This window comes from Halichoeres trimaculatus, unplaced genomic scaffold, assembly GCF_033239565.1.
Source record: "Halichoeres trimaculatus isolate MK-OKI-2021-1 unplaced genomic scaffold, fHalTri1.1 fHalTri1_scaffold_15, whole genome shotgun sequence".
Classification (NCBI taxonomy): domain Eukaryota; kingdom Metazoa; phylum Chordata; class Actinopteri; order Labriformes; family Labridae; genus Halichoeres; species Halichoeres trimaculatus.
The window spans coordinates 30,244,091-30,266,825 of NW_027437193.1; the positions used below are offsets into that span (position 1 = coordinate 30,244,091).

The 22,735-nt window shown below is 38.3% G+C and overlaps 1 protein-coding gene across 6 annotated transcripts in view; it reads right to left on the reverse strand.

Moving 5' to 3' along the window:
- The window catches only part of astn1 (astrotactin 1), a 663,514-nt gene that overhangs the window by 366,550 nt on the left and 274,229 nt on the right, over window positions 1–22,735 (reverse strand). For all 6 annotated transcript variants that reach the window (XM_074688258.1, XM_074688257.1, XM_074688256.1 and 3 more), the window contains 2 exons: window positions 16,733–16,899; window positions 6,861–7,055 (listed from right to left, as the gene is read on the reverse strand). In XM_074688258.1, coding sequence (XP_074544359.1) covers window positions 6,861–7,055; window positions 16,733–16,899 — 362 coding nt within the window. The remainder of the gene's footprint in view (window positions 1–6,860; window positions 7,056–16,732; window positions 16,900–22,735) is intronic.

A 22,735-nucleotide genomic window follows, 5' to 3' on the forward strand; every position in this document is an offset into this window, starting at 1 on the left:
CTGGTGGTGGATCCCTAAGAGGGTGAGTTGCCTCTGGGCTGTTGAATGCATGCATGGTTCAAATTAAATTCCTGGGCAGCAGATGACTCTGTTGACCTTCTGGTTTTTATAAGTTCAGAGGAAACGATTGCAGCATCCGGACAGTGATGATTAAACACCTTCAAAGAACTTTAACATCCACATTAAACCCTGAGCTAATCATGAAAGGAACATCAAATCTTTTTGGACTCATGTGGTTTAGTATCCATAAGGCTTTCCAAAGAGATGATGGAAGACTCTTTGATTCTTTCTCCTCGCTGAGTATTTGCCTGGAATTATAAAAGACGATCCTTGAAAGGAGCAGATTTTACTGTTACACCTTCCACTTTTTATGGAAAAGGAATAAAAATTCAAATGACAAAATAATCTTTAATCTGGTAAGCGTCACAACCTGTTGAGATGCACCTTAGACACATATCAAATGGAGTCTCAGGAGACTATTACCATACAATGGGAAATGACTGGATAACACAATATGTTGTATGTTGGGCATTTGTGTTTCAGTGGCAGAGTCAGTCGTCTCTCATAAGAAAGGTCAGGGTCTCAATTCCAGGTTGTTAAAGTGTCACCTACCTAAAACTGATGAACAACCAAGGTCACTGAACTGGGCCATAAAAATGGCTTTTTTTTTTTTTTTTTTTTTTGACAAAAATGCCACACAGAAAATGAAGTATTGACTGGAGGTCTTTCAAGCTAACCCTGGCTTCACTGAACCTACCAGAAAGTTTCTGTTCGAGCTCCTTCTTGTTTTATTAATCTAAGTTCGGCCATGTTTATATGCTCTTAAGGGAGTAACTGGTATAAAGAAAATGAAATAAACAATGAAAAAATGGTGACAAAAAAATAAAAAATAATAAAAAATCTTCTGCCTAGTGCTTGCTCTCTTGGTCAGCAATAACCAAAACTTCATCAACCCCTCCTGAGCTAGAGAGCCATAGTTACAGGGAGCATGGTGTTAGATTAAATGACCCAATGAAAAAATGCACTGACTGGTCAAACAAAAAAACAAAACCAAAAAAAAAAACTGTCACCACCAAAAAGAAAGGTCACACACTCTCATTGGACTGCCTTTAGTTGTGGCATTGTTTTGATTAGCTTCTGCAATGTCACAAGATTAATTTCCATCCAGTGTTGCACTAAGTTTTCACCAAGACCCTGTATTGATGATGGTAGAGTCTGACCGCTGCACAAAGCCTTCTCCAGCACAACCAAAAGATTCTCAATGTGGTTAAGGACTGAACTCTGTGGGGGCCAATCCATGTGTGAAAATGATGTCTCATGCTCCCTGAACCACTCTTTCACAATTTGAGCCTGATGACTCCTGGCCATGTCATCTTGGAATATGGCCGTGCCATCAGGGGAGAGAAAATTCATTGATGGAATAACCTGGGCCCTGTTCTACGAAGCAAGTTCAGCCTAGCGAGATAGCCTTGGAGCTACCTCGCTGAACTGAGCACGGTAGCCGGCGATCTCGCTACACGGTTTTACGACGCTGGTTATCAACCTCATAAGTGGATCCAGCTAGGCAATGAGCGCGTGCACGCATATAAGGCGGAGCCTTCTGCATCTGACCAATCGCGAACATGGAGCAGTCTGGAGCATCAGAGCAGGCCGGAGAGAGAAGGACCAGAAAATTGCTGACAGTCAAAATGCATAAGTGTAGTGGTGTAGTGCTAAAAAAAAAAAAAAAAAGAATTGTGCCATTATCATCCTGAAATAGTACTGTTCACCATGCACTTTTACTGTAACATACAACATACTTCTTAGATGAATTTATTTGTTTGTTCATTCCTATCGTGTTTACATTTTTTGTGTAATATGTAGCCCACATGAGCCCTACATGAATTCCTGTCACAATTTTAAGACGGGCAATAAAATATTGTCATGGAACAGAAGTGTTGGCATTGAAGGTCTTATTACGGCAATGAGAGTTCTTCATTCCCTTTAACTACCTGTAGAAAGTGTCATGTACTACCCTCCCTGGAAAAACGGTAACTTTCATAAAGGTGGTCATTCGAAAAAGAGAGTGGGTCGGGCTCTGATGTCTGCGGGATCCTCTAAGAACGGACAAGCCATTTTTTCGTGAGGGCTCATTGGTCAGTGGGCGGGGTTTTAATAGTCCACGAGTTCAATCTAGAACCTAACCTGCCCCGGAGCAGGTTAGCCGTTCAGTGTATGTTGCCATGGAGACTCGCCTCGCTGAGGAGTGATCCCGTGTCGTAGAACAGGGAACCCGAAACTTATCCTCAAAGCTAACTCGCTAGGCAGTAATCCTGCTTCGTAGAACAGGGCCCTGGTCATTCAGTGTATTCAGGTAGTCAGCTGACCTCATTCTCTGAGCACAGACTAAAACCTAGACCTACTAAAACCAAGACCTGACCAACTGCAGCAACCCCAACCCCAGATCATAGCACTTCCCCCACATGCTTAGACATTAGACACAAGGTATGATGGATGATCACTTCATTTGCCTCTCTTCTTACCCTGATGGCCCATCACTCTGGGACAGGGTCAATCTGGACTCATCAGACCAATGTTTCCTCACAAATTGAAGCCTTTTTTTCTGGTTAGCCTTAGTGATTAGTGGTTTTCTTAAGGCTACACAGCTGTTCAGTCAATCGTTGTTCATAACATTGTGCATGAGGAAATGCTCTTACTTTCACTATTAGACATAGCTCTGAGTTCTACTGTTTTTTTTTTTGTTGTTTTTTTTTTCGATTTGATTTCACCAAACGTTGAAGTGATCGCTGATCATGATTATTCAAGATTTTTTCCGGCCACATTTCTTCCTCAAAGATGATGGGTCCCCGCTATCCTTCCATTTTTTAATAATGAGTTGGACAGTTCTTAACACAATGTTGGTAGTTCTGCAATTTCCTAAGATGTTTTATCTGCTTCATACATGCAAATGACATCTTTTCAATGACCAGGGGATGTGTCTTTCCACATGGTTGTTGAAGAAATGAGAAGCAACTCATTGAACCAGTTGGGGTAAAATAACTTGTTGCCAGCTGAAATATAATTTCCTATGCAGAAATTACCCAATAGGAGGCTTGTACCTATTTGCATAGTTAAATCCAGGTGGCAACTTTTTTTTTTTTTTTTTTTGCAAGGCAGTGAATTTGATAAAGAAAGTTAACATGAATACTTTATATGAAGTAAGTCCATTGAATTAATCACCAGCCCTCCTTAAAACTGCCCAGTTCACTCAAACATATGTTCCAAGAAAAGTCTCTATTTGTTCTACAGGACGTGCTGTACATATACATATATATATATATATATATATATGTACACATATAGATGTACTTTCCATTGATCCCAGTTGGTGGCTCTATTAAGAAAATACTAGAGGTTTTCAGATAAGATTTAGTGATAAGATGCATATCTATTTTATGATAACAGAATAAATGCATATTGATGTTATTTCATTGTTCTGAGTCTATCTATATGAATTCTTATTAGAGCAGACTCTGTTTTCAGCTTCTTCACACATTGTTTACAACTGTATGGTACAATTAGACCTTAACACCATCTTTTTAGTGCTCACCTGAGGTTATTACTGTGTGCAGTGGTGGCAAAAGGGAATTCGTCACACTGTTCCAGAGTGCCGTTTTGTGGTTGGAGGCACAGGAGCTTATTGTTGGAAGTTTAGTTACGGAGATCTCATGAGCTCGGTGATCATAAATGCTGAATTAACCCCCTGCTCTGCGTGTCTGATTATGGATGATTAAGTTTTGCCTCCTGTGAGTCCTTTCTGGGAGAAAAGAGATGGACTTTTGAGGAAATTACAGGCACATATACAGTATATACAGTTACATACCTACTGCAAGTGGGTGTAAGGCTGAGACATAGAGGTGACCTTGATACAAAAGTCTTTAGATCATTAAAAAAAGCTTTAAACACAGACAATTAATACTTAAAGGTTTTCCTCAGGGTTTAAATGGCAGCATTTTAGATTTTAACATTAATACAATTCTAACACCTGTGTCATTAACCTAAGGTCTGAAGTCTTTTCAAACTGACACATGTTCATATGTTGGAGAAATCCATGACTCTGTCTGAAAACTGCTCACAACAATTTGTTTTAAAATATAGCATGAGATCTGCACCAGATCTTCACAAGATTTGCTGAAATGATGATCCTTATGATATCACATAAGGATCTCCTCCCTGGTTGGTGACATGCTGGAGGAGCAGAACCTTAGACACCAAGGTCGGCCTATGGCTCCCCCCGACAAGCCTCTATGCGGCTGGCCAATCAGAAGGAAGGGGGTTTGTGGAGCAGGGAGCCTTAAAGAGACAGCAGCTAAAACAAAGTGTTTTAGACGGGGGCTTAAATAAGATTTTTCTAAAACACCGGTGAGAAAAAAACATTTTTTATGAGCTTTAAATTATGTAAAAGTTACTATAGGGGAAGTAATTTTAAGAGTAGACTTCAAACTTTCCTACTTTCCTTCTGATTAAGCTTGTAGTTAGAGCTGGACCAGGTCTGAAAGACTGTCATGGGGGAAACTGACACACAGGGCTCCTGTTTCCTTCTCTCCTTTTTCTAAGGCTGTATTCAGACCAGAAAAGTCCTTTGGTCCACTTGTTTGGTCCGGACCAAAAGCGGACTTTATTTTTTTCGTTTGGTGCGGTTTGTATTCAGATTGTACTTTTTGCAAGTGGACTATATTCTGTAAACACATCCACGTGCGTGACGATCAGTGCTCTCATTGGACAGCACAGCACACAGAATACAGACCCGGAAATTGAGGTAAACGTGTGTTTGTGCTCTTATTAGAGCTGCAAAATTATTTTCAGTTTCAAGAGCAGCTCCTTCAAAGCAGGCAGCAAGGCGAAGCTATGCTCTGCGTGTCCTGATCCACAATATGCTAGCAACAGCGTGGCTAAACAGAAGGCGGAGGATCAGGTATGAACCAAAGACGGTTAGGTTACGGTGGCTTTATAGGCCCAAAAGGCACATGTATCCTGTAGTTAGTTCGGATGGACCTTGGTTTGTATTCAGACCTGCACCAGAGAACCACGAACTGAACCAGAGTTCGTTTGGAAGCGGACCAAGACCACCTCAAAAAGTGGGTCTCGGCCCAGTTGTTAGGTCCGCACCAGGGTTTGTTTGTGTCTATTCACACCTGCATGAAAAGTCCACACCTGCATGAAAAGTCAGCACCAGTGTGGGAAACAAACCCTGGTCTGTTTAAAGTGGACCAAACAGTCCACGCCTGAATACGCCCTATCTGTCTAACTTCTAATCTTAATGTCTAATTATGTTCACTGACCATACACCTCTATGGGAGGCTATGAGTGTGTCTCAAAGGTTTGGATTGGTGATGTGGATGGTGTGCTGCTGTGGACTAATAATTTTCACCTCAAAAAAAAGTTTTTCCTTGCCATTGTAACTTTGTAAATGCTGCAAAGGTCTGTACTCATGGTGGGTTAAGATGAGCTCAGACTCCTCATCTTGTCTTTAGATTGGGTTTCTGCTAATACAAATTCCATCAACATTAAAACATATAGACCTGTTAATGTTATATAAATAAAATTGATTGATTGATTGATTGATTGATTGATTGATTGATTGATTGATTGATTGACTGATTGAAACTGAAGGGACAGTATAAAGCCTTAAAAAAGCACAATACCCCTCTTTAATGATGCCCAGCACCAGTTCAAGCAGTAAGACTGTTAAGTATTCATTCATTATTACATAAGTCATAATCCAGTCATGTCAACCTCTTCTTTCTTGCTCCCTTTATCTGTCTCCCTGTTTCCTTTACATCATTATGGGCATCGACTCCCAAGTACTATACCAACCAGAGTTAGCCTCTACCTTTACTGACTACAATCAATCCCTCTACTACCAGTAACATGACTACACCAAGGAGTATCATATCCATCTGTCAGCCTCTCTACTTCATCAAATACATGAAAACATCATGGTGGAGAATGATCTCAAAGAGCTTTCCTCATCTTTTTACAACTTGTTATATAATCTATCATTCAGTTATACTTTCTGACCTTCTTACATAAGTTATTCACTTCTATGACAGAGTTTAATTTTTAAACAGGATTTAGTGGATATGAAACTCTAAGCTTTGAGGTATCGATTTGATTTCTACTACTTTAAGACAGTTTCCAAAGATTTTAAGACTTCTGGTTGACTTATTGCCAGGGCCTTCTTATAATGAGGGCACACTTACAGTATAACGTTAACATTTCAACCCTTCCCTGACCTGCAGACTTAATGCTGATAATGATCAGGATTCTCTTAATTGTGCCTCAGCCTGATATTGAATCTAAAATGCAAGCTGAAGCAAAACTGGTCAAGGAAAGCAGAGCAGGTATCCAGGCTCCACTTGTTTTCTTTTGATAAGAAAGAGGCCATCTGTACTTTTTGCTACGCTTGCAGGATAAGTGGACTGTCTTCTAAATAAGTGTTTGAACTCCACAGATTGCTTTTACCTCTGGCTGAGGTCCAATCCAAATTCAGCTGGATCAACAATCCAGTGTTTGGTGTTTCTGGGCTTTGTGTATATTGGCTTTACACTTGAACCACTCCTGATCCAGGTAATAGACTCAGACCCAGGTCGTACATTAATGCCAGTACACAGAGATACTTTTGACACACTAGATGCACAGAAAACATCTGTCTCTTCTGACCACTCCCCCAGTTTTCTTTTGAGCACAATGACAGAGACATGAATATCACCGCAGTAGGAGCCAAAAGCCTGAGTCCTGCCAGACTGTGTCCCTGCTGAGAAACAAATGGCAGAACAAAGTCCCACATGCTTCACTTCACAAACAGCTTGTGTGTTTACCTAAAGGTGGCCTTGAGGATCTGTCCGGAGGAGCTCTCTCTGGTGTGGTTGTTGTACCCGTAGAAAAGGTCTCCAAACACAGTCTGGTTCGCCGGGATGTCCACTGATTCCCCACAGTCTATTCCCTCTGTGCAGGCCTCGGACAGTGGCAGACATGACCTGCCATCTGGACCCCGCTTGTAGTCCTCGATACACCTAAAGTGACAGAGTTTTAAGCAGCTTAGTTCTCACATTTGTCATTGCAGGTAAGCTTGTTTACCTTTGCCTCTTTTCTTTTACTCTTGAGAGAAAGAAAATCATCAGTACGCAGGGAGTAAAGTGAGATTACTTTCAGGTTAAACTTAATTGTTTTCTTAGTCTTGTGAAATAACAGGTGCTGATACAACTGCCAATAGAAAAACTGCTGAGCTGTTGTTAAACAGTCAGCCATATGACAGAAAGCTGTTTTCACTCAGCGTGTTTAAAATGATTATGATGGATCACAAAGCAGATAAAAGGATCAATAAGACACTGTCTGTGATCTAAGTGGATAATTTTATTTCAGCTTCGCTCCTTCGACAACCCAAGAGCACACCAGTGCATAAAGTGTAGATTAAAGGATCATTATCAATGAAAGAAAAGTAGAAAGGTGAACCAAAATCCCAGAGAGGACGAGGGAAACTGGATTAAATTACTCAGAGTCAGCCACAGATTGTGTAAAACCTGGACAGTGGCTGTTTTCCAAACTGCCTACTACATACTACATGTGAGAGCAGTATGTAGTAGGCAGTACATACTACCTGCTGCTTTTGCTTGTTAGTATGTAGAATGACTGCTCTGTTGGGTCTGTTTTGTAGTATACTACTCTGGTTTCCAGTTTCAGAAGGTGGAGCTACAGATGATGTTGTGTTTTTTCCCTTTAGTATAAATATACAAAACAAGCAATTGGCAGATCTTGGCATTTGGTTATTTTGTTAATTATATCAAACAGAATATTCACTCTTGATTTCTTATCTTACACCAAAAGTTATATATGTGTACTGAAAATAAATCTGAAAGGGATTTTTTTTTTTTTTTTTTTTTTTTTACAGCTGATGTAAAAGATGTAAAAAAAAACAACAACAAAAAAAAAAACACTTCACATAAGATCCATGTATGGTTTAAAAAATGAATTAGCAGTTTATATGGGCTAATGAATATGTAGAAGTAAACACCTCTTTAACGACAGGAAGCAACAAGATTTACTTGTGTTTCTTCACATCACTTCACTTCAATCTCATGGACGGTCTCACGTTAGTGTTGTGTTTAAATTATAATGCAGACTCATTCCAGTAGATGGCAGTAATTCACCAGAACCATCCACCACATAGACAAACAGCATTAGCGCCGTGCATTGTGGGAAACAGTATGCCAGGTAGACTGGTCCATTGCATACTGAGAAATTTTCCTGGATCAGTAGGACGGGGATTTTTTACATACAGCAGATTTCGCAAGTTTACACATTCTGACTACTACATATTGAATTTCAGCCAAAATAGCAGGCACTGCTAGTGTAGTAGGCGGTTTGGAAAACATCCATAGTCTTGTGGATATCACCCACTCGTTTTTGAATAAACATTTAGAATCCCAACAATGGTGATAGCCTTGTCATAAACTGACTTAACTTAACCTTCAATCAGCCTCAGGTAAAAAAAAAAAAAAAAAAAAGGGCTTAGTCACAATTAGGTGGAAACAAAGGATCAAAAAGACACAAGTCACATTGAAACATTAAATTAAAAAAAAAAAAATAATCAAACATAACGATTAAGATTGATAACAAATAACAGAATAATAGGGAACATTAACTCTGAATAGTGAATAGTGACAAGATGTAAGGAAAGTTAAACTACAGATGAGTTAGCTGAAAGTACAACTGTACTTGACTTCAGGGTTGGAATGAATGAAATGACTTTAAAAATGTGAGCAGTGCGCTGAGCCTTTGTGCTGATCCAGGCAAAGCATATTTGTCAGTTATTGATTGGAAAATGACGAAACGTTTCTGAGTCTCTGCTAAATTATGAAGCACATTATATCACAGTTACTTATCTCCCAAAGCTCTGAATCTGACCTTCAGGAAAAGAAAGTTTGTCCAACAGCCTTGTAGGTGTCCAATAAGCATGTCTCAGTTGGGCATCAGTTCTGCTCAGCTTTCTGACAACCAACCCAACATGATTAAACCCTTCTGTCTCTGTAACAGAAGGTCTCACACAGATTTAAGTCAGCTTCAAAAAATCTGTTAAATAATAGGCTTTAAACAAAGAAAAACTGACAGAAAAAGATTGAAGTTTTCTAAACTTGTGTTGTTAGTCTTGGATGGAAACATTATCAATCCAAAAGTACAATCACTCAAAAAGTTATACAGCAGATATTTAGCTGTTCCCATCCAGAGTAAGCCTCATCCCAGGACCTGGCATCAATAGACAAGGCTGGTTTTTGACCTGAGGGAGTGTTTAGCACTCAGTTTTGAGCTTGCAAACAGCACACTGAGTTAAACAATAACAATGAGAAATTATATTTGATTTATATAGCCTTTTTCAAAGCAGGGTTACAAAGTGCCTTATGAAATAAACCAGAAAAGAGAAATGTGAGGTGGAGATTAAAACTAAAAAAAAAAAGAAGAAGAAGAAACAGAAGAGAAAACAAACAATATAAAGGCCAAAAACCACTGAAAGATACAAGAAGTAAAAAATCAGCAGAACAAAAACATAAAAGATAAAAGGAGATTAAAGATCCTGCCTGTGATTTTGCTTGAGACAGAATAAAAGCAGAATTTTAATGATTAAATGAAGCTTATATATCATCTGCAGAAAGGGCATATTGATTAGAAAAAAAAAAAAAAAAAGATTTTAAAAGAGGACAAAGAGTCTGATCTCCTCTGGGAGGTCGATCCAGAAAGTGGGAGCTCTGACAGAAAAGGTCAAGGGTCACCTTTGGTCCTTGGGCCTGATTTTGGTGTGCAGAGCCTTGGCTGAGAACCTCAGGTTATGGTCTACATGGAGTGAGGGGATCAGAAAGAGTGTGCTTTAAAAGTCAACAAAAAAAAATCTGAAAAAAAAAAAAAGCCTAAATTAACTGGAGGCTAGTGAAACTAAAACATGAGTCATGTGATCTCTCTTTTTGGTTCTGGTGGAGAGTCAAGCAGCTGTGCTTTTGATAAACAGGTAAGAAAGTTGTTTAAGTTGTTAAGTTAACACATATGGACTGTGAGTTATAGTTGTCCACATTAGAAGAACAACTAGAAGTATTTATGACAGTCTGAAAAAGAATGCAGAACTTATTTGACATCATGAGTTGGGGCTGAGTTAAAGATTTCAGATCAAAGCTGAGAACCTTATAACCTCTTAGTACAAGGTGAATATCAATCAATTAGTGTCCTCAGCTGCAGCAGATGTAAAGATTCTGGCCTTTATGACGAGTTGTTTGTAACTTGAATCTGCCCTCTGGGCTGCTTCATTTCTGTGATGATGTCACACACTAATTAAAAGTTCCATGTAGCCGGTCATGTGACTCAGCAGAGAAAATAATACAGGGTATCAAGTGTTTTAGCACCAAGAGGGCCAGAAAGGGAGGAAACCCTGACCTTGGAGGTGAAATCGATATTAGGGACCAGCGAGAGCATCAAAACTCATTCAACACTTGCTGAATATTGTGCCATCTATCAGCACCTCTTTCTTAAACTTTCTTTGAATCCTTCTAGCTCTGCAGCAGTTGTGTGATCATATCACAAACTCATTTGGAGTTCAATGCAGCTGCTCATGTGACTAACTACAGCAGGGAAAAGGCTTTGTTTTTCACGCACACATATTATAAGTGTATTATATAAAATACATGTATGACCCCCCAAACATCCCATAATTTCCTCTCTAACACCAATTAGGCACACTAAAACTCCTGTAGTTTCCACTAGGAATGTCGTACAGACATCAATCCAACGTCAAAATGTTTGTCTCAATGACAACAACAACAAAAAAAAAACATATGCTGACACCCTGACCTATCCCAGACAGGAAGTCAGCTCTTTACCTTTAAAAATAACATTTTGATACATTTTTACCCTTTCTACACTCTTTGATTGCTTATCGCACACCTTAAGCATGCTCAGAAACTCATTAAAATTGGCACACACATTACAAGCACCAACTATTTCGATATGATACCAAGACTGACCACAAACATCCCATAATTTGCTCTCTAGCGCCACCTAGGCATACTAAAATGGACCTAACAGGGGCTAGGAATGTCCTAGAGTGATAAAACCAAAGCCAAAATGTTTGTCTCATTTTGTTGGACACAGTGGAGGTAAAACCTTGACCGTGGAGGGGAATACCGGCATGAGCCCTGAGGACCCGTCTAACGCTTTAATTTCTATAAGCTCTATCTCTAGTGAAAACATTTAATATTTATTCTAGCTACAGTTAGCTCCAGGCTGATAATGATCTGAAGAATTTAAAAATAAAACAAACTGCTGCATCACACTGACTGTCATATGCTCTGTTCCTGTGCAGATGAGTCAGGGAGATGTCTCCCAAAACATGTAAAATGTAAACATTCAGGCCTTCTGGAAAACAGGCAACACTGATGCTTTAAAGTTGACAGGGAATCTTTTTCTCATATTTTAGTTGGTGTTTAAAAAGACTCAGCTTTAACACAAAATGTGTTTTTGTCTTTCTTTCTGGTCTATCAAGCCAGAGTTTGAAACTTTAATGTTAGATCCAAAAGATAAATTAAACACAAATCAATTCCAAAAAAGATGTGTTTGCATATTTTTTTTTATAGTGATTATACACAAATCATAGATGAGCAAAATTAAAGTCTTTCTCCTCAACAGTTTAGAAACTTTATGCTTATGCAACAAGAACAATAAAATCAAATAAAAAAATATTAAACTCATCCAAAAGTTAACCTCTCTGAATGATGCAAATCAAACATGTTTTTATTCTCCATTTGTAAAAAAAAGACAATCTGTGATGATGCTCAGAACCAAACAAATATCTTCTACACAGTTATTTAGACAAACTAGATCTTAGAAATGAGACTTAATAACAGACATTAGAGCTTAAAGAAGTCTTCTTTCTCTGCTTGCTGCACACCTGAGTGACAGATGTGCTCAGGTAGGAGAAGGGAGTTTAGAGGTACGCACACACATACACACATACACCACAGCTTGTGGTAATGAGTTATGTGGCGGTTAGTGTGAAAATCATCCGTACAAAGAGCCAGGATACTTTTATCATATATGATAAACTTAAGTCATGCCATTAAACTCTTTGAACTCATCATAGAGTGAAACTGTGTGCAGCAAGGATCACACTCTCACAGCAGGTTGAGCACTTTTACAGTTACTGGAGATGTGATTAACAAATCTTACTTCAATCTTAATTTAATTCATCAGCATCAATTACTAAACAGGCATGAAATCAAAAGCAAAGAAAGAAACAGAAAGAAACCAGGAATAGAAGGTTACGGAGAGAGCAGCAATCTGTCAGGGATTTACTCTCAGATGCTTGCTCCTGGATGCCAAATGTCGCAAAGCTAATGCCAGTCTCCAGAGGGATGAGTGGAGAATAAGCCACATCTGCACTGTGTAAAGCGACAACAAAGAAGTGCTGTCGCTGTGAATTAACTGAAACACGATGTTGGATGTAAAGATGACAGTGAGAGTCAACGGCTTGTTTTGCTGTATTACAAAACCTCTGTTTACAGGATCCAGCTGATGGATCCACAGGGAGGAGAATTAAGGAAGAAAAACTATTTAAAGCAGTCACACATGCTTGACTCCATCTGAAAAACTCCTGCTTTAAAACTACATAAACTCAAATCTACGCATCTGTTGATGTCTTTTTTTTAAATTTTCTATTTTTTTTATTTTTTCTTTCAAGAAATGTCTTAATCAACTTAATGAGACAAATCCACCTGACAAAGTCAATTTTTATTTTTACTTTATTTTTATTTTTTTAAGATACTAAGAAGCAAACATGACCAAATAAAAGTAAAATAAAATAAAATAAAAAAACTTCAATTTGGTTGAAAACAACTTGGAGAGCTCATAGAACGTGACCAAAAACCAATGAGTATCTTTCTTTTTAACTAATCAAGGTTCGTTACTAATAAGGCTTCTCTACTGATTGTTTAGATGTTTTTAAGCTGCTGAAGAAAATCAGGGAAGTTCATTAACTCATTTTTACTGAGAAGCAGAGAAAGGATTATTCATAGACTGGACTCAAGAGAACGCACCAACAGGCTGTAAGACAAGACTCAAAGATGTGGATAAATTCCAGACACTCTCAGTTGTTTAGAGAGAAAGACAGTATTATCTAATAATCTGCCAAAGTGGTTTGTTTTAGCTCAGTTTGAGATAAAACTTTGGAGGAAAATTGATTTCATCAGTGTGAAAAACTTTAAAGCAGACGTGTTTCCAAGGATTATGTTAAACTCTGAAGTTTGTTCTTTGTAGACCAATTCATAGGTTGTGTAAAAACATTGTTGATAGAATAATCTATGAACAAGAAAGAAGAGACTTTAGAGAGGGTTATATAACAGGCCACCAAAGCCACTTTTCTCTGAGTGCATCAGTCATCATCCAAAGTGAACAGGAACCTGAGTGTCTGACAACAAATCCTTTTCCCCCTCCATGTCAAGCCCCTTCTTGATCTTTGACTTCCCAGGTTGTATTTTATAAAGAAACAGCTCACATACAGTTTACATTTTAGGATATTTTCAGGTCACAGAGTACGGTGTCAAACCTCAATTGAAAAAGCATCAGGCGTTCAGAAAACCTCCGTCATGTGTCAGATTTTAGACTGCACTGCCTCAGGCTATACGGCCTCAGGAAGGGAATGAGGAAACACCTCAAATTAAACAGACTCCGAAAAAATTGAAAACATAAGTCTAGATATCTTATAAATTAGGGAACACATAAACACCTCAAAGTGTCAGGGCAATTGAATTATGATACTCTAGACATGCACCGATTGATCGTTCGGCTGATTGATTGGTGCCGGTTTCCTTAATTTTGGGAGATCGGTGATCTGTGTATGGCCCATTCTTACATATAAAACTGATCTGATATACCTCTGGGAAGGTCTGACAGCCAGCCTTTGTTGCTTTTTGCTATGAAGTTGGAGCTGCTTGGGTCTAAAACGCTGATTTCGGCACACACTGTGAGGTGAGTGAATTGTTTTTTATATCTGCGGAAAAAAACTAAAAGCCGGCGTCACAATGAATGCGGCTGCGTCCGCAGATTGGCTTCATTTCATGGTTTCAGGAACAGACGGGTGATGTTGCGGATGCTTCGTCCATGTGCTATACAGTCTATGGCAGTGTTACCCAATCCCGGTCCTGGGGGACCCCTGCCCTGCATGTTTTGGATGTTACCCCACTCCAGCAAACCTGATTCAAATGAATGGCTCGTTATCAGGCTCCAGCAGAGCTTGATGACGAGCTGATTATTTGAATCAGGTGTGTTGGAGTCCGGTACATAAAAAACATGCAGGGCAGGGGTCCCCCAGGACAAGGATTGGGTAACACTGGTCTATGGTATTGTTCAATGATTTTCAGTAAAATAAGATTGGAAGATAAAAGGTATATGCTGTCAGTAATAAAAAAATAAAAAAAAACAAAAATTGATATCTGCAGGTCAGGCTTTTCAAAGATCAGCCATCTATGATCAGCCAGAAAATTGTGATTGATGCACCCCTAGAATAAAATGACAAGTAACAGGCTGGAAAAACAAAATCCAGTTCATTTGATTGAACCCTGTTAATGCTGGATGTTGTGAATTTTAAACATACTGTATTGGGTCCCGATGCAGCTGAGATGACCTTTGTATCCTGCTTAGGCTCACTGATTCATAGTCTACACAGACCAACCGTTGTCCCAAATGTCATGTGTAAGTCTTTTTGTGATTATTATTCTTAGTGTTTCTGTGTCTTTAATGTATTCAGTCTCTGTCTTGAGTTTCCCTGTGTTTGGTTTAGTTCTCCTTGCATTTCCCTGTTTGTTGATTGTCCTCGTGTTTCACCTGTGTCTTGTTTCACACCTGTGTCAATCACTCCCCTGTCTATATAGGTAGGCTTTACACAAGTACAAATTTCTACAACTCCAGTAACCAATGTTTCTAAGTCCTGGTCCTGGGGACCTCCTGCCCTGCATGTTTTTCTATGTTCCTGCCTCCAGCACACCTGATTCAAATGATCAGCTCATCATCAAGCTCTGCTGGAGCCTGATAACGAGCCATTCATTTGAATCAGGTGTGCTGGAGTGGGGTAACATCTAAAACTTGCAGGGCAGGGGGTCCTCCAGGACCAGGATTGAGAAACACTGAGATAAACTATAGATCCAGTGGTATTGACACACGGAGATGCGTATTTGTCCATGACTCCGCATCTTTTTTGAAAACAGGTCTGCAGGTGGATATCTGCATATTCGTCTTCATGCCGTACTTGGTATGAACAGATAAGTCCGGAAAAGACGATAAGTCCGAAATAAAAGGCGGCAGGCGGACTGATTCTGATATTGTTCCAGTACCTACAACTATTGCTATCAACATTTTCTCAGAGAGCATGAACAACACCAGCTACGGCAACAACAACAACAAGAAGTGCTCATGCAGACGCAGCATGTTACGCGTGCATGAACACTTGCTGACGTGGAATCCGCCTCGGAGCAGAACCAGACGGGCAACCCGACAACAGTTTTGCGTTGTCATGTAAATGCACAAGCCTATGAACGACATGATGTGTAAACAGCGATACATGTTTTGATGGCGACGCCAAGACGATACGGAGCCGTCCTCGTGTGAGGAGGGCCTTAGTCTCTGTGTTCCATCTACTCTTTGTTGGTTCATTGCTGCGGTTGCCGTTTTGTTGCCACCCCTCATGTCCTTGTGTTTCCTCGAGCATCTTAGCCTTTGTAAGTTTTCCGGTTTTGTCTTCAGTACGAGTTTCTGATTTGGGGTTTTGGATTTTTTAATTTAGTTAAAATATATATTTTTTGTTTCATCGGTTTTGGGTCCTCTTTTGTTTTGTTTTACCTGGGATTCATGACAGGATATATATATATATATATATATATATATATATATATATATATATATATATATATATATATATATATATATATATATATATATAATAGGAAAGTACTTTGGGCATTAAGGGGTCAATCTCACAATTTCTTTGACTTTTTCACCAAAACTTGTGACGTAAATCTCAGAACTTTTTTTTTTTAATTATTATTGTTATAGTTCTTTTGTTTTTAATGGGGTTTTTATCTGTTCCTACTTAAGATGTATTAGAACCATTGTATCTGTTGTTTTTGTATCGAGGCTTTGTTGTCTGAGGACGTTTGGTCGAAAGTCTCACCAGGATGGATGTTTTCCAGAGATCTGATGCTTTTTTCATCTGAAGTCTGGCCCCTTTATCTGATATCGGTCAATGTCCTAAAATGTACACCATACTCAGGAGAAAAATAAATAAATAAATAAATAAATAAGTTCTTTGTGTAAATAATCCATGATCTGTAAAGCTTTCGGATTGTGAATGAACCGTTTGCAGGTAAGCTGTCCTACTCTTGAACTAGTCCTGGAGATATTTTGCCCTTGAACAAAACACATTTCTTAACGTAGGTATATCTAAGTGTTCTTGTTTGGGATGCTTACTTACTAACCCAGTGTCTATTATAATACATTTACTTGGTATACAAATGAAACAGGATGTTGGTTTGTCTCACAGAGAAAACACTGCACACTCTCATGACGCCTTATAAATGATGACATATGAGTTAGCATGAGAGTGTTTGGGGGGAAAATATGAGAGTAATCAAAAACAGAAAGCACTAAAAGTGTTCCTCCTTACCCACAAAACATCTGGATGTTGTAGAGTGTCGGGTCATCCTCCAGAGGAGCCAGCTGCTGCAGACACAGCTGCTCACACCCTCCATTGAAACCGTCAGAGCAGTCGATGCCGATGTGGTGGTCGTAACACCCGGTCCCATCCTTCATTGGGCTCAGCCCTGGAGGACACTGTGGGAGGAAATAAGAGCTTTTAAAATGACTAATCTAAGCAATTTCACGTTTTTATTTCATTCGGGGAGACATTCAAAGAGCTGCATCAACAGAGTGGAAGCTGCCACATTAACACAGCTCCCAGCTGGGACAGGTAAACAGACCCGCTAACATCTGTGCCACAGAATGTAAAACAGTCAGATTTCTGTTCCCATTAGTGAAGCCTGTGTGAGCGCTGAGCTCTGTCTGTAAGGCTGCACACACAACATGTTTCACATACAGAGCTCTTATTATCAGCTTAACAACAGCAGCAGGCAGCAGCCGAGTCAGAACAGGTGGAGACTGATGACAACTGTAGAGAAGAAGTGCACAAAAGGTAAAAAAAAAAAAAGTGAAATGGTGAAAAAAGAGGGAGATAAATGATAATGAATTTGTCAATGCATGTGAAAAAACAAAAAATAAAAAAAAATAAAAAAAAACAGCAAAAAACAAACAGCTTTATTGTTCACCATTGCCTAACAATTGACAATCACAAAAAGAGTTAGTGAATCAAAACTGTACATAATGAAATTAATCAGCCAGGAAAGATTCAATCTTTTTACAGATTAAAAATCTCTTGAGATGACTGAGACTAATTTGTTTTTGTTTTTCATCATAATTGTTTAGTTCCCAAAACGTCTCTCCTAAACGTCTCGGTGTTTATATAAAACTTAATGTGCAACAGCATAAAGCTTTCATGGAAAATTAGTGTTAACCGTTTCCCAGGACATGAAATAAAACACACACAGAAAGTTGTTAAATTTGCTTATTAAAAAACATCAACCATGACTCAAGACGTGAATTTTTAATGACATCTGGTCTAAATTATGGTTGTTTCCCCACTGTGATCTGTGTGCTTTTGTCGTTTTATGGGTACACAGACAGAGGGATGTAAAAAAAAAAAAAAAAAAAAAAAAAGATAACAGGGGACAGTTTTGCACTGTCTGCACCTGCCCTTCAGTTCTCAAGTGCCTCCTCACAAATCAAGACTGGTACATAAATGCATTGTTTTATTCAGCCCACAAAACATAATTTTTGAGCATAATCCAGGCAATGATTGCACTGTCACCACAGAGGTGTTGTAATATAGAGACCTAATTTCTAGGGAGTTGTTGGGTTTGTTGGTATTAAAAGGACAGGCTGGACTGGATCAGCTCTGGACTACTCTTTAATGGAGAATGAGGGCTGTTTGTGAAGCAATTTTATGTTTTACAATCCAATCACTCATCTTTGTTGAGATCACTTTCTCAAAATAGCTTCCAGAGCAGTCTTTGACAAAACGCTGAAGAAACAAGTGATCAAGAGAACGTGGAATATTAGGTAGAAGTCAGCATTATAAGAATTATCTAAATGTAGTTTTCTGAAACGGCATCTGAAATACTAAACCCATTGCAATATGAGACTACAGCACTACAACTCCCATGAGCACTGCCTGCACACAGTGTTTGCTAATTGGACGCACTTGTCTCGAGCCTCCATCTTGGACAGCCTGACAGCTCCTGGTGTTAAGCTCCTGTTAAAGTGATTTAAAACTTCACTCACGTCTTCTTTGCTCTCTATTGTAAACAGATTCTGGGGTTGAAGTCACAAACTAGCACCAAAACTCCTGTAACTTTTTAAAAGTGAGGACATTTATTGATGGAGCTCATTTAAACTCACACAACACCAATCTCACAAGCAACACTCACCTAGAGCAGAAGAGGGGAGGAGGAGAGGAGAGGAGCACACGTAGAGAAGAGAAACTGATCACAGATATGAGGAGCTGTAGGAACAATAATTAAACCTCCTAACGTACAAACATTTATCAAAGTTACATGTAAAAAGTTCACTGTGGAAATACTGTAAACACACCAAATCATTCTGAATAAATAAAACTTATGGTCCAGTGTGACTTATATCTGCTGTTTTCGTCTCCATTATGCATTTTTTTCTTTTGATTGATAGGACTTAAAAAAAAGTATAATTAAACTACAAAGTGACATATGGTACTTAGTTTATTACTGAAAAACTACTGTTGTGAATAAATATTTTTGCAGACATTTTTGTCTGTCGTCTTGCTAGTTTTTCAGTTTAGTTTTTATCTTTTCAACAAACCTTCAAGCATAACACATTTTTATTCAATGCAATAATAAACTTCTCCTTTAATTACTTTGTCTTAATTGTCTGCATATTTTCATATATACAGCTGTTTTAGAATTGAATACCTGATCATGGGGTTAAACATTTATGTAGTCTTGATTTAAGTGTAAACAGAGGTCATTTACATTTAAAAAGGTTGTAAATCTAGATCAAGTAAACTTTAGCATGTTTTTGTCTGCTTTCATCATATTACAAATAATTATCCAACAACAAAATTGTGGCTAGTGAAAATTCTGAGTGGCTAGTAACTTTGGAAAACCACTAGCCACAGTGGCTGGTGAGCCAAAATGTTAATGTCAAGCCCTGATACTATGCATGTTTGTTACAATACATGGTGTTAATTTAGTTGGAGCGCAGAGACCCAATTTTTTTGCCACTTTTGGTCTGACTAAGCTGTTTATGCATTTTGATGGTTTGATGCCCTTGTGCTGACTAAGCTCATAGTCTGTTTTTGTCAAGCTACATGTAAATGTACTTTGTCAGTCCTCTGTACATGCTACCAAAAAAAAAAAAAAAAAAACCTCACAGGAAAGACTCAAACAAAATAGAATTATATTACCGTTTCTTCAAAGTCTGACACTGAAGATGGCTGTTGTGTGCCAGATAAAGTTTGACTAAAACCAATTTCAGCTTTAAAGAAACCTTTGCAGTGCCCCCTTGAAGTGTTTGCTGCATCTGGTGTGTTTCTGCCCCTGGATACCTCTGAATCCATCTGCACCCCACCATCATGGGCAATATTCAAGTCACCATTTAGTACTTGTCATTGCAATGCTGCCTATTTTGTTCCCTTAAAAAAAAAAAAAAAAAAAAAAAAAAAATATATATATATACATATACATATATATATATATATATATATATATAAGATTATATTGTGGAATCTCAGAATCTCACAAATAAGCCACATGACCACAAAGCATTAAGCAAAAACCCTCAGAACTTGTCACAAAAAAGGGGTTCTTGCCCTGGCAAAAGTGAGGAGAGCAATGCTGCAGGTTTCAATTCAATTTCCAAACACCTCAGACGGGACTGTGTTCATATTTGATGAGTAAAATGAAATCCTGTGAATTTGAATGTGTAACACATCAGTATGTGCTTCAAATTAACTTTTAAATTAACTCCTGGAATTTAATTACAACACTTTAAAATATAAAGTTTTTACAGAGTCACGTCAACTTTTTATAAGTGATATGTGTGCAGTCTGCGCCGGGCTGAATTCACAAAAGCGCTGTGAGACCTGACTTCACCTCGTCTCACTCCTCACTCACAGAGCTCTTCAGCATTTTCCAAGCAAATGTCTGAGGGACCTGTCAAGTCAAATTCACATTATGTTTTCTGTCAGCCATTACTTCAAAGGAAACTTTGATGGAGTGCATTTTAACAAGGCAGCACTGCCTCCAGAACAGCAACAAGGCAGCTGCTTTCCTCTGAGCACTGAGGGATCATCCTCTGCTTATTTCATTATTTAGGCCTACAGTCTTCATTAGAGGGGCCAGGTGGCTCATTTGGTTAATATAGCTGACACGGTTATTTTACAGTGCGGCCCACCGTTATTGGCTCCGTCAGTGAATTTAAGAACAAGAGGAAGTCTTTGCTGACATGTCTTTGCTGTTTATTCCTCTCCCTGGTCTTTCCTACAGATCATACCATGGGCATTAACTTTTCATGAAGGACAAATTATTGATAGAAAAATTTTTGGATATGTGTGCAACAATGATTTGCACTCCACATTGTATCCTTTAATGTTTTCCTGTTTGATTAGCAGCTCTCAGCTGGTCAACCATGACTTTCTGACCAAGTGCTGTGTAAATTTGACACAACAAATTTCCTTTATAATTAATTACTCAAGGACGAGCATGTGGTCAAGGTGATGATCTCTTTGCAATAGTGGGTGAGATGTTCAATGAGTGAAAGAAAATTTGACAGTTAGACAAATACTAATCTCTGAAAACACTGCAACAAATGGAAAGTTTCAGGCACAAAGTGAAAGTAAAAATCTGACCACAGGACAAGGACAATGTACTTTTACCTCGTGTTGGTAGAGGCCTGCCAGAATCACACAAACTACAATTGAATTCAACAATCATTGGATCATAATTCTTTTTGCACATATAACCGTCCACTGATCTTGCCGTATTTACATTACTGTGCTGAGATTTGGACAAATACCACTAAAACTTCATTACAGTCACTCACCATCTTACAGAAAAGAGCAATGAGGACTATTCACACAGTCAGCTACTTGGAACATACCAATCCACTGTTCAAACAATCAAAGATATAAAAATTTATTGACATCATGTCATGTAAATCAAACTGCAATCATCATGCAATCATGTATAACGCAAAAAAAAAAAAAAAAAAAGAAAAAAAGAAAGAAAACTACCAGAAATCATCCAAAACTTATTTACTAATCAGGAGAGAGGCTATCAGTTAAGAGGGGAACATAACTTCAAAATCAATAACATACGAACAACATTAAAAAACTTCTGTATATCTATTACCGGTGTGTCAAGCTTTGGAACAATCTAGTGAGGAACTCAAGCAAAGTCCAAATATTAACCAGTTAAAAAAAAAGGTACAAAATACGTTATGTGGATAATGATCATTCATGGTTATTATCATTAATGAAATGACAATGCATGGCAATGACAGGCAGATAAGCCCATTTAAACGTGTGTATGTCAGAATCAGAATCAGAATACTTTATTGATCCCCAAGGGGAAATTTTATTTCAGTTACATCCCTTTCAAGCCATATAAGAAAACAAACATAAGGAAACAAAGAAAAGAGATGAACCTAGGAGCTCGCCAGCTACCCAATGCCCCTTTGCAACAGATATGAAAAAAAAACAACACTGGGAGAGGAGAGGGGAAAAAAAGGTCAATTCTACACTATTCCCAACAGGGGGCGTAGTTTGAGATGAAGAAAAAAAACACCTCAGCACATAAGCACATAATGACAATGAACATTAACTCGAAGACCTGCACAAAAGTCACTGCACAGCCACGGAGGGGCACGCACGCCGCCTCACTCAGGCACGTGCGCATCCAACCTCTGCAGCTGAACTGTGTTTATATGTTTATATTTGGGTGTATGCATGTGCATGTGTATGTATGTATGTATATATGTTTGTATGTATGTATGTATGTATGTATGAAAGTATGTATGTTTATGCATGTATGTATGTTTATGTTTGTGTATACAAACATGTATGTGTACGTATTGTCGAATGTGTGTATTTATTATTTATGTTTAACAAAAGGGATGAGAGTTAACAAGTTATTCATCTGCTAACTCCTTTTTTTAAATATGTCTTTTACTTTTTTCTTTTCTTAACCTTAGTTTCATTAGTATTTGGCTTTGTTAAATTTTCATTTATTTATTATTATGTTAAACAAATATTTATTAATTATGTACTTTTGTATATTAGAAATACATTAATAAAAATAAATAAATTAAAAATAAAATTTTAAATAATAATAACAAACTCCAATGCCCTGTGGGCCAAATATGACCTGAGGTCTATTCTCATGTGGCCCACTATCTGGGCCACATGAGAATGGAGGGCCACTTTCTGTTTAGTGCTCAAACAGAACCAAAGTCTATCTACAAATGTCTTATGCTTCCTAAATTGCTTGCAAAGTGCTTCACGCAATTACAACAGGCATAATTA